General features: G+C 40.9%; 1 protein-coding gene across 8 annotated transcripts in view; it reads left to right on the top strand.

Moving 5' to 3' along the window:
• The window catches only part of LOC104152781 (transducin-like enhancer protein 1), an 85,045-nt gene that overhangs the window by 35,789 nt on the left and 36,169 nt on the right, over positions 1–13,087 (top strand). For 6 of the 8 annotated variants that reach the window (XM_068926254.1, XM_068926253.1, XM_068926251.1 and 3 more), the window contains 2 exons: positions 12,096–12,300; positions 13,040–13,056. In XM_068926254.1, the coding sequence (XP_068782355.1) occupies positions 12,096–12,300; positions 13,040–13,056 (222 nt within the window). The remainder of the gene's footprint in view (positions 1–12,095; positions 12,301–13,039; positions 13,057–13,087) is intronic. The other 2 variants (XM_068926255.1, XM_068926252.1) reach the window with 1 other exon arrangement.

The following is a 13,087-nucleotide window of genomic DNA, read 5'->3' as shown; positions in this document are numbered from 1 at the left end:
TGAGATAGCAAAAGCAATGATTAGCAAAAACGGATTGCTCTAGTGCATGTTCAAAGGTGATAGATATTTGGGAGGATAAAGTCACTGCAGAATTCATAGGGAATTTCCAAAAAGCTAGTGTGTGACTTGAAACAACTTTAAAAAAAAAAAAAAAAAGAAGGTAACGTTTTTTTCATGACTGTCGTGTGTGTGTGTGGTTTTTTTTTTTTGTTTGTTTGTTTGAAGCTCTGAAATATATTTGTAGTAGCAGTTGGGGCAAAAGGGTTTAATATAAATGGTGATGGGCATCGTTTGAACTACTGCATTTGGATTAACTTTTGGGTTTTAATTTACCAAAAAGCCCTTCTACTCTCATTGCTGCCTTCATCTTCAACTACTTTGAATTTCTGGAGCATAAAGGAGTCTGGAAGGCAAAGAAATACTTTTTAAGGTAATTATAAATCGGTGATAAAATTAAAAAAAAAAAAAAAAAAACCCAAAAAATGCACAGAAGAGTAATGCCTTTAAGTCATTTTCAAATTGGTACATGCTTGAACTGGTCATTTTTTGGCTGCTGTGGCAGCAGGAACATGCTATTGAAGTGTGTTTGGATGGTAGTAGCATGCTAACGGTAGCAAAAAAGGCAAATACATAGACTTTTGGTTAGAAGGTGAGTAATAGCAGGAACTTATGGTTACCCCAGAAAAGCCTAATATGTGCTGGCAAATTCTGCCAGCCAGAAGCAATGTGTGCTGACAGCTTCATTCTAGAGATTTAAGACTTGCATTTGAATCTTCAGAACAAGCAATATGTACTTGTCTAAAATGAAAAAAGAGCTTTGTTCTCTAAGTGACTTGCACTGACAGTGGTCAGAAGAGTATAACTGGTTTCAGAAAACCAGCCTTTGTCTAGTCTGGACCAAGAGAGAGAATTTAAGATCATCTTGTGTGATTTTTTTTGTTTTGTTTAAGATTGTGGTTTTGAATTTGTTACTCTCCTTTAGAGTCTGGAAAGTCCTTTGAAGACGTGTTTTCCTGCACAAGGATCTCTTGCTTGTTTGTTTTTACTCTGCTTCTATTCCTCCACCCCCTCCTGCCCTGTGGCATCTGTCTTTTGTGAAGGCTTTTCTGTTTCCTCCATTGTCCGGGTGTCTGTTTCCTCCAGTGCTGACTTCATCCTTGCTCTGTTTATCCTGTAGTTCTTCAAAATTTCACTTAAGGGGGAAAAAGTACCATTATTAATGCAAGAAGCATCACACGCTTAATCTTGCTGTTCTGTGACTTGTTTCCATTTCTTTTTTTGTTATTAACTGTTTGAGACAGGAACTGTTGTAAGCCAGGCCTATGCTGCACGCTTCTAAAAGAATAGCTGTTAGTGAAAACACTATATGCACACATATGCATATATACATGCATATGCATGCCTGTATGTATATGTATAAAATAGTTGTGCTAGCAAAAGGGTTTATTCTGTTTATGGAGCTGGCTTAAATTGTGTGACTGAGTTATGCTGCCAGCACAGTTGCAGATATAAGCACTAGCTGTGCTTTAGCGGGTCTGTGTTTGGTGTAAGCTACCAAATTTTAGGTTGCCTTACAGTGCCTGAAAGCATGGAGGAAAGAAGAAAAACCATATTTTCTGTTGGCAAAAGCCCTTGTGTGGTTGCAGCTACACCAGTGGAGTGCTAATGCACCTTGGGGAGATGATGTCGCTCAACTGGAAGAATTCCATCTGCTGGCAATATTCCCTCATCCTCGCTGCGGGGCTCTGCTGGCATGGAACGAACTGCGGAGGCTCCACAGCATAGCTAGGCTTCTGGTGTAGATCTGCTCTTGCAACAGTGCTGGTCATGCTGGCAACGCTATATAATTATTTCCTCTATGTCAATGGGATGTTAAAAATCTTGCCATTTAACAATTATCACTAAACTTTTGTTAAATAGTTAATTGCTGATCATCTTAGTGGAAAAAAAAGGACTAATATTTGCTTATTTATTGGATGTGGTGACAAATTCATTTGGGTGGGGTCACCCACATCTGTCTTTACTGTTTACAACAATGATTTTTTTTGAAGAGTCCTGAAGTGTACTATCTCTTTATCTTTCTAATTCTGATGCCTGGGCTTGCCCTCCAGAATGCCTGAAGGAAAGGCAGAGAAACCATGTGACCATGAGATGGTGGAGTTCAGGATCCTACGAGGAGGGAGCAGGGCAATAAGTAGGATTGCAAAGCTGGACTTCAGGAGAGCTAACATTGGCCTCTTGAGGGACCTACTTAGGGGAATCTCATGGGGTAGGGCCCTAGAAGGAAGGGGGGTCCAAAAAAGCTGGTTAATATTCAAGCATCACCTCCTCCAGGCTCAAGAGCAGTGCATCCCTCTGAGTAAGAAGTCCGGCAAAGTGGGCAGGAGACCTGCATGGATGAGCAAGGAACTCCTGGCAAAACTCCAGCAGAAGGAGGAAGTGTACAGAATGTGGAAAAGGGGACAGGCCCCTTGGGAGGAATACAGGGACATTGTCAGAGTGTGCAGGGATGCGACAAGGAAGGCTAAGGCCCAGTTGGAATTAAATCTGGCAAGGGATGTCAAGGACAACAAGAAGGGGTTCTTCAAATACATCAATAGCAAAAGGAAGACTAGGGGAAATGTGGGCCTGCTGCTGAATGGGATGGGTGCCCTGATAACAAAGGATATAGAGAAGGCAGAGTTATTGAATGCTGCCTTTGTTTCAGTCTTCACTGCTAAGGCCAGTCCTCAGGAATTCCAGACCCTGGGGACAAGAGAGGAAGGCTGGAGAAAGGAAGACTCTCCCTTGGTCGAGGAGGATCAGGTTAGAGGTCTTTTGTCCAAACTTGACACCCACAAATCCATGGACCCCGATGGGATGCACCCACGAGTGCTGAGGGAGCTGGCAGATGTTATTGCTAGGCCACTCTCCATCACCTTTGAAAGGTCCTGGAGATCAGGAGAGGTGCCTGAGGACTGGAAGAAAGCCAAGGTCACTCCAGCCTTCAAAAAGGGCAAGGAGGAGGACCCAGGGAACTACAGGCCTGTCAGCCTCACCTCCATCCCTGGGAAGGTGATGGAACAGCTCCTCCTGGAGGTCCTCACTAAGCATGTGGAGGACAAGAAGGTGATCAGGAGTAGTCAGCATGGATTCACCAAGGGGAAATCATGCTTGACCAACCTGATAGCCTTCTATGATGGAAGGACTGGCTGGGGAGATGAGGGCAGAGCAGTGGATGTTGTCTCCCTGGACTTCAGCAAGGCTTTTGACACTGTCTCCCATCACATCCTCCTAGGCAAGCTCAGGAAGTGTGGGCTAGATGAGTGGACAGTGAGGTGGATTGAGACCTGGCTGGATGGCCGAGCTCAGAGGGTTGTGGTCAGTGGTGCGGAGTCAAGTTGGAGGCCTGTAGCTAGTGGTGTCCCCCAGGGGTCAGTCCTGGGTCCAGTCTTGTTCAATGTATTCATTGATGACCTGGATGAAGGGACAGAGTGCCCCCTCAGCAAGTTTGCTGATGATACTAAACTGGGGGGAGTGGCTGACACACCAGAGGGCTGTGCTGCCATTCAGAGGGACCTGGACAGGCTGGAGAGTTGGGCAGAGAGGAACCTCCTGCAGTTCAACCAAGGCAAGTGCAGGGTCCTGCACCTGGGGAGGAATAACCCCATGCACCAGTACAGGCTGGGGGTTGACCTGCTGGAGAGCAGCTCTGCCGAGAAGGACCTGGGAGTGCTGGTGGACAACAAGTTGACCATGAGCCAGCAATGTGCCCTTGGGGCCAAGAAGGCCAAGGGTATCCTGGGCTGCATTAGGCAGAGTGTTGCCAGCAGGTCGAGGGAGGTGATCCTGCCCCTCTACTCAGCCCTGGGGAGGCCCCTCCTGGAGTCCTGTGTCCAGTGCTGGGCTCCCCAGTACAAGAGAGACATGGCACTACTGGAGAGAGTCCAGCGGAGGGCTACAAAGATGATGAGGGGACTGGAGCACCTCTCCTATGAAGAAAGGCTGAGAGAGCTGGGCTTCTTCAGCCTGGAGAAGAGAAGACTGAGAGGCGATCTCATAAACGTGTATAAGTATCTGAAGGGGGAGTGTCAAGAGGATGAGGCCAGGCTCTTCTCCGTGGTGCCCAGGGACAGGACAAGAGGCACCAGGCACAAACTGAAACACAGGAAGGTCCATCTGAACCTGAGAAAAAACTTCTTTCCTGTGAGGGTGACAGAGCACTGGCACAGGTTGCCCAGAGAGGTAGTGGAGTCTACTTCCCTGGAGATATTCAAAACCCGTCTGGACGTGATCCTTTGCAATGAGCTCTAGAGGACCCTGCTTGAGCAGGGGGGTTGGACTAGATGATCTCCAGAGGTCCCTTCCAACCTCAACCATTCTGTGATTCTGTGAAACCTCGCTGTTTAAAGTTGGACAGAAAGGCACAGCAAAAATTAGCTCTATGCTGAGCAGCTCCTCTAAAGAGAAGTAAACCCCCCCCCACAGTGGTCTGTAGTCTGTAATGGTGCTCTAGGAATTAAGCAATGGTTAATAAGCTACCCTTTGAGAATCTTTGTACATTTGCTTATTGCATTATTTTGGGGAGCACTGACTGACTTGTCAGTTCTATAGGTGTTAAGCTAACTATAGTATTAAAATCTTAAAATTGAATCTTGACTCCACACAAGAGTACTGTATGTGTGTATTTGTAGGTAGGCCGGTATTGACTATGTGAATTGATAACCCAAGTCTTTCTCATGATGAAAGATTTAATTTTCCTTGTAAATAATGTATGAATTACTCAAGAAATACATAACATCAGAAAATTCATGCTAAAGAATATATTTGGTATTCATACATCTTGCGTAAAGATTTTAAAGAGCTCTCCAAAAAAAGTCTTCCAGTTGTTGTTATGGGAAAACTGAATTTAAGGTTTTTGCTAGCAAGTTGCAGATTACAATTTAACTTTGACCCTATTGACAACTGCGCTCTGTTACCTTCTACAGGTTTGTTGGAAGCGATCCGTGTACCCCAGTGGTTTATTGGTCCCCAGTTAAAACCTCATGTCCTCCTTCTGTGTTGTAATTTTTTGTAATTTTCAGGAGAGCTGAAAATGAAGTCTGAAAAGGAGAGGGGAAAAATCAGTGAGGAAGGAATTGCATGAAGTAGAAAAGGGGTTAAAGAGAGGAGAAGGGGGAGGGGGAAAGGAAATGACTCTAATATAGAACCATATGCTTCATGACCTTTTGGAGTAGTTGGAACATACTGAGAGTCTTCTGTCCTAATCTTCATAGACTAAAGTGATAGAGTGAGGCTTAGTTGTTAGCATCTGTTTTGCTGCTCTGTATTGGCCTTATTTCACTTATCTTACAAATGAAGCTAATCTGTGAGAACAGAGCTCTTTGTGTAGGAGGGAGCAAGCTGCCTTTTGTCCTAGTATATTATCAGTTTTTCAATTAGTTTGAAGCAGTTCAAACAACCCCTTCCCCCTTTAACAAAAAAAGACATTTTTTTAGATGTGCATTTGAGATTATTAGTGTGGTTTAAGTTGTTTGAACAAGTAGAGGCAGGAGCTGAAACAATTTGAAGAGCCTTCTGTTCAGAAATTGTTCCGTTAATATCAGATTAAAGCAAATTCCCTTAGTAGAAAATAATAGCAAAAAACCAAGATAACTTTCATCTTCCTTCTGAATTTGATATCTGTTTTCTGACAACAGTCATCTCCACAGTAAGAAGTTGAATTCTTGTGGGAGTGCAAAATAAATGGCAACATCCAAAGACACTATTTCTATGCATGTCTGTAATAAAGCATGAAAAAGGAACAGGATTTTTCCCATGAGATGGTTAGATCTTTAAATAGTTGTTCCATTGTTGCACATAAATTTTATATGTATGAAACTTGTAGGCTTTGGATAGCTTTTGCCAATACTGTCCTGTGGAGTTAAATCTCCTTAGTAGGTGACATTTTATGCATTTTATAAATGAAGAGGCTTACTGAAGACACTGTTTCTTTGTTCTGAAGAGATGTTTTCTTCCTGCACCCAAGGCACGGTGGCTTGTTCATGTAATGGATAGTTTTCAAATAACTGTACAAAGCTACAAAGACTCCATTCTCAGCTCACTAGTGAGAGATGCAGTAGTGGGCACTTTCAAGTTTGTTTACTGTGGTAATAGTATAGCTTCCTTATCTGTCAGAATAGAATCTGAGCGTTTAAAAGAAGAGGAAGTAAGGAAACCCAATGAACTAAAATAAGCACAGATGTTTCAAAGGAATTAGGTAGAAAATTAAGTGATAAAAGTAGTAGTTGACTTTCATTTTTCTAAAATGAATTTAAACAAGGAGAAGCTGGTAGGCAATACAGAGACAAACTCTGAGCTTAATTTTACAGATAGCTGCTATGGTATTGAAGAAACCCTGTTCAAATAGGTCAGAAGGCAGTGTCTTGCAGGGACTGCTGACATGCTTTGCAATTAGTGAATCTGATAGTGATAGTATCAAGGAGGGGAAAAAATCCATTAGAAATGAAGAGGAAACAGCTTTTCCTGCTGAAGCAAAATCAGAAAATGAAGTAGTGGTAGTGATGCCTGTATATGTGAGGATACAAGTTTGTTGTCATGTATGTAAGGAAAAATAGGAAAAATGAGTACATTCTTAAGGGAGGTTGCCTGTCATCCTCTGAAATGCTCTTATCTGTGGCCAAAACACTCTTTTTCAAAAGTAGCTACTGAAAACTTAAATAGGAGTACTAGCTAATAGCTTAGTCTAATTAGTTTATTCCTGCTAGATTTGACTGTTGCTACTGTGTATGGTGTGTACAGGGTGTGTGCCCTGCCACCGCCTCCTCCCCCCCCCCCCCCCCAAAAAAAAAAAAAAAAGTGGGAGGAGGAGACTGGATCTGGAAAAAGCATGATCTTGGGTTATTCCCCTTTTAGGAAGGTTAAAACCGCAATATTGGTTTTAAGAATCTCTAAACAGTGAGGGCAGAGGCCATTGCTTAGTTGACTAGCTGTGTGTACTCAAGTAGTTGCCCCCATCATGAAGCTGGAGCTGAAGAGGTGATGCTGGGCACTGCTGTTTTGGTATTTGGAAGTATCAAGGTTGCTCAAGATTTGTAAGGAATTCATTGGCTATAAATGTTTAATTCTTCCTTCCTTCTGCTACTTAAGCAAGCAAACGAAAAACCTGAAGATGTCTCCCTGGGAAGAGCAATGGAATTGAACATAGTAATAAGTGTTTTTTCTTTTGTCTTTCTGTTTGCTTGCATGTAACGAAGTCATGTTTCTTCAGTTGTTATACAGAAAAATTGTTCTTTCCTTTTTTAAAGTCTCTAAATGACTGTTGTCCTTGCCAGATATTTTTCAAAACCTCTGAGGTGGGGGAATCTGTTTGTAATAGCACTGGAGATAGTGCTGATAAGGATTTTTAAAACTTTCTCCCTTCAGCTGTTTGTGTAGCACTTCAGCACTGGAGAAGACAACTGTTGTAAGCTTGGGACCAGATGTAACGTTTTCTGCTGTTGGTGTGCAACCACATCTAAATTTGAATTCAGTGCTACTGAACAGATACTGAATAGTACATCACAGTCTGTTTAAGAGCAGAAGAATGCTCTGTTTAAGAATTCAAAACTAGAATTTAACTAGGCCATAAGTATTCGTGACCCCAACAGAGCTGCTTAAAGGTGATAGGAAGGAGAATTGTAAGAGCTCATGCTCTAAACTGAACATGCAAGGAGCAAAAAAGATGTCACTGCTTAAAGACAGGCAGCCTATGTCAAAGATTTACTCACTCTGTCTTAGGAAGTCTGTGGCAGAGATTAACTAGGACTCAAATTTTGGAATTCATTTTTAAAGAGCTCTTGATATCTATAGCTAGAACTTGCCTAAGATCTTTGGAGTCAAGAACTGTACTGCCCCTAAAATTGGTAGGAGGTGCATGCTTTTCACATACTGTCTTTGCAGCCTGGTTATGGGGATATTGGTGGAAAAAATTGAGGCAATAAAAACTGTTTATAGACAATTAGCTGAATTTGCCCTTTTGCAAATATGAAAACTTATATTTTTGTAACAAAATGGTGGATGGATTAGAGATGCTTTTAAAATCAATGCTATGGTTCATTATCTCAGTGCAGTTGCTTATATATGCATCATTGCACTCTTTTCCACCTTCCCACTCCCCCCCCCCCCGACACCAGACACAGCCCTTGTTCTGCAAGTAATTATGATAATTGGTAGCAAGACAGACCTGTTACTCATCCTTTTCTGAGCACATTTCTTATGGCAGGTGTCTAGTTTTTAATTAAGTGCTAATGAACATGCCTAGTGGACCATGATACTGCTGCCAACTTCTTCATTTTTATATCTCACTGCTGCTGAGCTCTTAAAAGGTGACAGAGCAGGCATTTTAGTGTCTTTGAAGTGACAGAAAAGTGATTGTATGCATACCATAATTGTTTCTAGGATCTAATATGGCAAATGTCTAGTTACTAAATACATCTGGTGAGTGCTGCTGTTATCCATCTCCTCGGTCTTTAGTTTCTCCCTTTGTGTGCAGCGCATATTACATTCTCTTTCTAGAATGAGGAAGAGTAATATACTTGTAACAATTCTAATTGCATAAATGAAAAGAGAAGACCAACTCCTGGGAAGGATTGCCTTTATGTGTTAGGGAGAACTTGCAACCTATTATGAGTAGGTAGCATATAAGCAACAAATCAATATGCATAAGTCTTAAAGAGCAGCAAGCCTCAGATAATAAACATTAAACTACAACATACTTCTATTGAAATAAACTGTGATCAGGTTTTCAGTCTTAAGTCAGTTTAATGTAGTTAAATATTTAAGCATCTTTGAGGATTGCTTTTCCCTGTTATTTTCAGTAACCATTTTGCTAAGATTCTAAGGTGTTTCTTATGTAGAGCAATGCATTTTCTCTTTTGGCTTTCATATTCTGTTCTGTATCTTAAACTGAGCACTGTGGGCTTTGCTCCCCAGTATTCATATTCAGTCTTATCAAAGAAACAGGATGTGGCCCTTCTTGTTATATGCTTTCCACTTCAGAACCTGTTGGAGTTCAATTGATGTTCCTCTCTTCTGGGACCTTTGAAATATATTGACTATGTGTAGGCTACAAAGCAGAGCCAAGGTAACCATAGGTAACGTCTATAACAGTTTGATTTGTAAAGACTACACTTCTTGAAATCATGTTGGCTAACGTGTTTGCTAGTTAAACCAGACAAGAGAGACATGAAAAAAGGAATGTGCACAGGCTTCCTGGAGTGATAGGGGCAAGAATGGAAACAGTTTATTTTTGTTTCCCTGTTTTGACCTTGCCATGCCTGTACTGCAAACAAAGCTAACCTGATCGCCTTGTGGAGAAAAAAGTAGATTTCCCTCCAAGATACTGATTTGGAGGAGAGAAATCACTTTTTGTTCTTGGCCAGTTGCACACCACAACTAGGTAACCCAGTGTGATAGTGCGGATGGGGACAAGTAAGACCAAGGCTATGATCACAGTGCAGTACTGCTGATGCATGTTGTCTGATGGCTAGAGTGCGGTTGACTGACCTGAGTGACTTTAACCACCGAAGTGGTCAAAGAGGAGAGGTGCCACCTCTCTAGAAGAACTGGCTAAGAAATCAAGCTGTCACTTGATTTGAGGAAACATACTGGAAACTACTGAAGTCTTGATAAAGTCTGTGAGGAGGAGAGACCTTCTCTTTATTCTTTAGAGGCTGGATCAAAAAAACCAGCAGTCCTGTCAGACTTCTTGATGCTCTTACTGATCTTTCTAAAGAAGCAGCAAGGTATTTAAAATGAAATTTCACTGACAATAGCTGCTTGATCTGGTCTTGATTTTGTAGAAGCTGGCCTACTGCTTTAACTATTTTTTTTTTAAAGTTAATTTTTAATACTTCAAAATGTTAGCCTTTGTGTTTGTGTAAAAACAGATATTTAAAAAAAAAAAAGCTTCTCTTGCATTGCTTTTCAAAGATATTTAAGCTTCTGTTAAGAGTTGGCAAGAATAGTGATGAGAACATGTTACGTCTTTCATTGAAGACTAGTGATGCTTTTTATGCTGCGCGTGAAAAGGAATTGCTAAAACTTGTGAGAAACTAAAGCTTTGGTAAACTCATCCCCGTGTAAAATTGCCTTGAGAGTCTGTGGTAAATTAAGATTTGCCATCTTGTATGAAAAATAAATAAATGATGTCTGTTTTGCAGTTGGGGGCAGTGGAGAAACGAAAGCTTAGCAAATGCAGTCCAGAATTGTTCAGTGTCAGTCACTTGTACCTACAGGAATTCATAAACGGCTCAAGGCATGTTTTGGGATGGGTGTACAAGAAATGAAAGTGTAGAGGTGCAGTAGTTATTTAAGTAATAAAATATCATTAGGTATTATGCTGGTATCATAGCTGAGTTGTTTTAAAGACACTTTGGATCTATAGAAGATGATAAAATATTTTGGATCATTTTGAGTTGAGTATTTTGGAATAATTTGTGAAATATTGTGAGCTTTAGTCTAGGTATTGGTGTGACTTCAGTAGCTCTCAGTAGTCCAGGGTTAACTTTGCCTGCTCTTACAGTGTACTGGCCTTCGCTAGATCAGACTGGGTTGTTTTGCTGTGTTTCTTTCAAGTTTCTTCCCTCTCGCCTGGCAAGTCTCAGAACAGAAGTCTAGTACCATGTTACTAAGGAAATGTGGAAGGTTACATTAGAGGGTATCTTTGAAAATAGCTGTTAGTGAGGTAAATATGTGCATCTACCTGGATGTGGCTCTTGTAGTTAATCCTTTCATGTACAGATAACTCTAGATATGTCAACCTAAGATCTGATGCAGTTTTGTTTTCTTAACTGTTGAAGGGAAGCTTTTTAAAGTTGATCTCTGCCTTGGACGCTTCCTCGCTGGGCTTTGCTCAGAGTCTTAGTTTCCTTCCTTTTCTTCTGGTGTCTAGTTGAGATCATCCTGTTTAGCCTTTTGCTTGTCTCAATCTTTGCTTTGATCTTTTCTGTGGTGCCTATCTTCAGCAGATGGATGGTAGAGCATGGCCAAGGGAAAGAGGCATGTTCTGTCTTGTGTTCACGTGCCTAGTGGCACAGGTACAAGACAGTGGCAAGAGGCAGAAAACCTGTTTTCCTGTAGCAACTTAAAGGAGACCTATGTCCAAGCTAAAGATCGTTTTGGAGCATAATCTTCTAAAGAGTCCAAGACATCTGTGTTGAGCATATTGGACAAATTAGGTGGAGAGTTGAACTTGGAAAATGTTAATAAAACCATAACAGCTTTAATTAGAAAATACCAACATTTATACTTTGGGAAAGTCATTCCATTATAAGGAACCTGTTTCTAAAATTGTTAAAAGTTAGTTTGTCAGTTTGGTTACTGTGTTGTATGTCCATTCATGATGGAATTGATCTTGCAAGCTGTCTTTGAAACAGATGTTTTAATTCATTAATGCCATATTCCTTGTGGGTAGTTCCATGAGCTCATTGACACTATCTGGAATATCTGTATAGTAAGCCCAAAACTAGTTCTTAAACCCAGTTCATGAACAGCTTTGGAAAAAAGCTTAGCTAGAATAAAATCTACATTTAAGTACACTGATTAAATACAAAATGGAGCAGTGTCTTTTAGATGTTCTTTAATGTTCAAAATAGAAGTAACCTGCTGTTCCCAAATGGGGGTGTGTGTGGAGTGAAAATATCAATCTTGCTAATAATTATCAGTCTTATCAAACCTGTTTGTTTTCTAGAATAGTGATAGTCACTTGAACAAAAAGGGAAAGGTGTCCAGACCCTCTTAGGAGTTCTGCTGTTGTTCGTCACTGATAAAGTTGACGGGGTGTGGCTGCCTGAAACAATGTACTGCAGTAAAACCTTTTTTCAGGCTGCAGAACAAGTATCAAGCTAGTCTTTTTCTGGTTTGTGGGACATGAACAGTCTTCCACAGACAGCGTTTCTATAGCATAATATAGTGCAGGATATATAATGTGATGGGACAAAGAGGAAAGGAGCTAGATTTAAAAAAAAAAAAAAATTAAAGATGTTGATTCTCAATAACTAACCAAACTTCTCCCTTTTCCTTCCCAAACTATGTGCTATGCATTGTTCTTCTGGGGATGATACTACTGGGAACAGCAGCAGCAATTGCAAGCTCAACATCTTTCCCATGGCCATGGACCTCCAGTGCCTCTAACACCACATCCATCAGGACTTCAGCCTCCTGGAATCCCTCCGTTTGGAAGCAGTGCTGGCCTTCTTGCCCTTTCTAGTGCTTTGGGTGGGCAGTCTCACTTGGCAATAAAAGATGACAAGAAGCATCACGATGCAGAACACCACAGAGGTGAGAGGCATGGCAGGCCTGATTAGGATATTGTCAAATTTGTGCGTTGCTGCAAATTGTGTGCATCTATAAAGAAATCAAGTTATATAGAATGAGAACAAACTGTTGGCAAACTTAAATGTCTACGTTTATACCACTGAAGCAAAATTCAGCTTGGAAATTTTCAGTATTTGAAATGGAGGATTGCTAGGTGTCTCCTGCTCTGTAATTTGCAGAGCGCTGACATCCTGGTAAATGCTTAGTGTAACACCAGTGATCTGCACCATGTTGTGGAAAACTGTTAAACTGTATAACTGGATAATTTTTTTCAAAGAAAGTAATGTTGTTAAATGGGTGGATGGGAAGGTAAGGGAAACAAAAAAGTTAAATTTTTAAAGTGAATGTGTTCAAACAAAAGGTTTGGATAACTGCATCTGTTAATTTAGTTTCATAGGTTTAAATTCTAGTACCCAAATATTGGGCAAAATTGCACTTGACTAATTTTTGAAAAGAAAATTTATTCTGTCATGAAATAAAACTAGTCTGTGTATGGTTAAACTGTAAAACATGTTTACAAAATACTGTAATTTTCAGGAAATCACTGTATTAGGAATGTGCAATGACATATAAATAAAAGCCATTTTAAAACTGTTCACGGCTTGTGTTCTAATTTTTTCCCCCCCCCCCCCCTTTTATTTCTATTCTTGCCTCTGTGTCTGAACGGGCATGTCTGTGCGTTTCTTGGTTACTACGGGAGCAGACAGAGAGCCAGGCACAGTAAGTACCAATACCTGCTAACGTTTCCACT

Source organism: Struthio camelus, chromosome W, assembly GCF_040807025.1.
Source record: "Struthio camelus isolate bStrCam1 chromosome W, bStrCam1.hap1, whole genome shotgun sequence".
In the NCBI taxonomy this organism is placed as follows: domain Eukaryota; kingdom Metazoa; phylum Chordata; class Aves; order Struthioniformes; family Struthionidae; genus Struthio; species Struthio camelus.
Note: the sequence above shows the minus strand (reverse complement) of the source record. Positions and strands in the feature narration are given on the sequence as shown.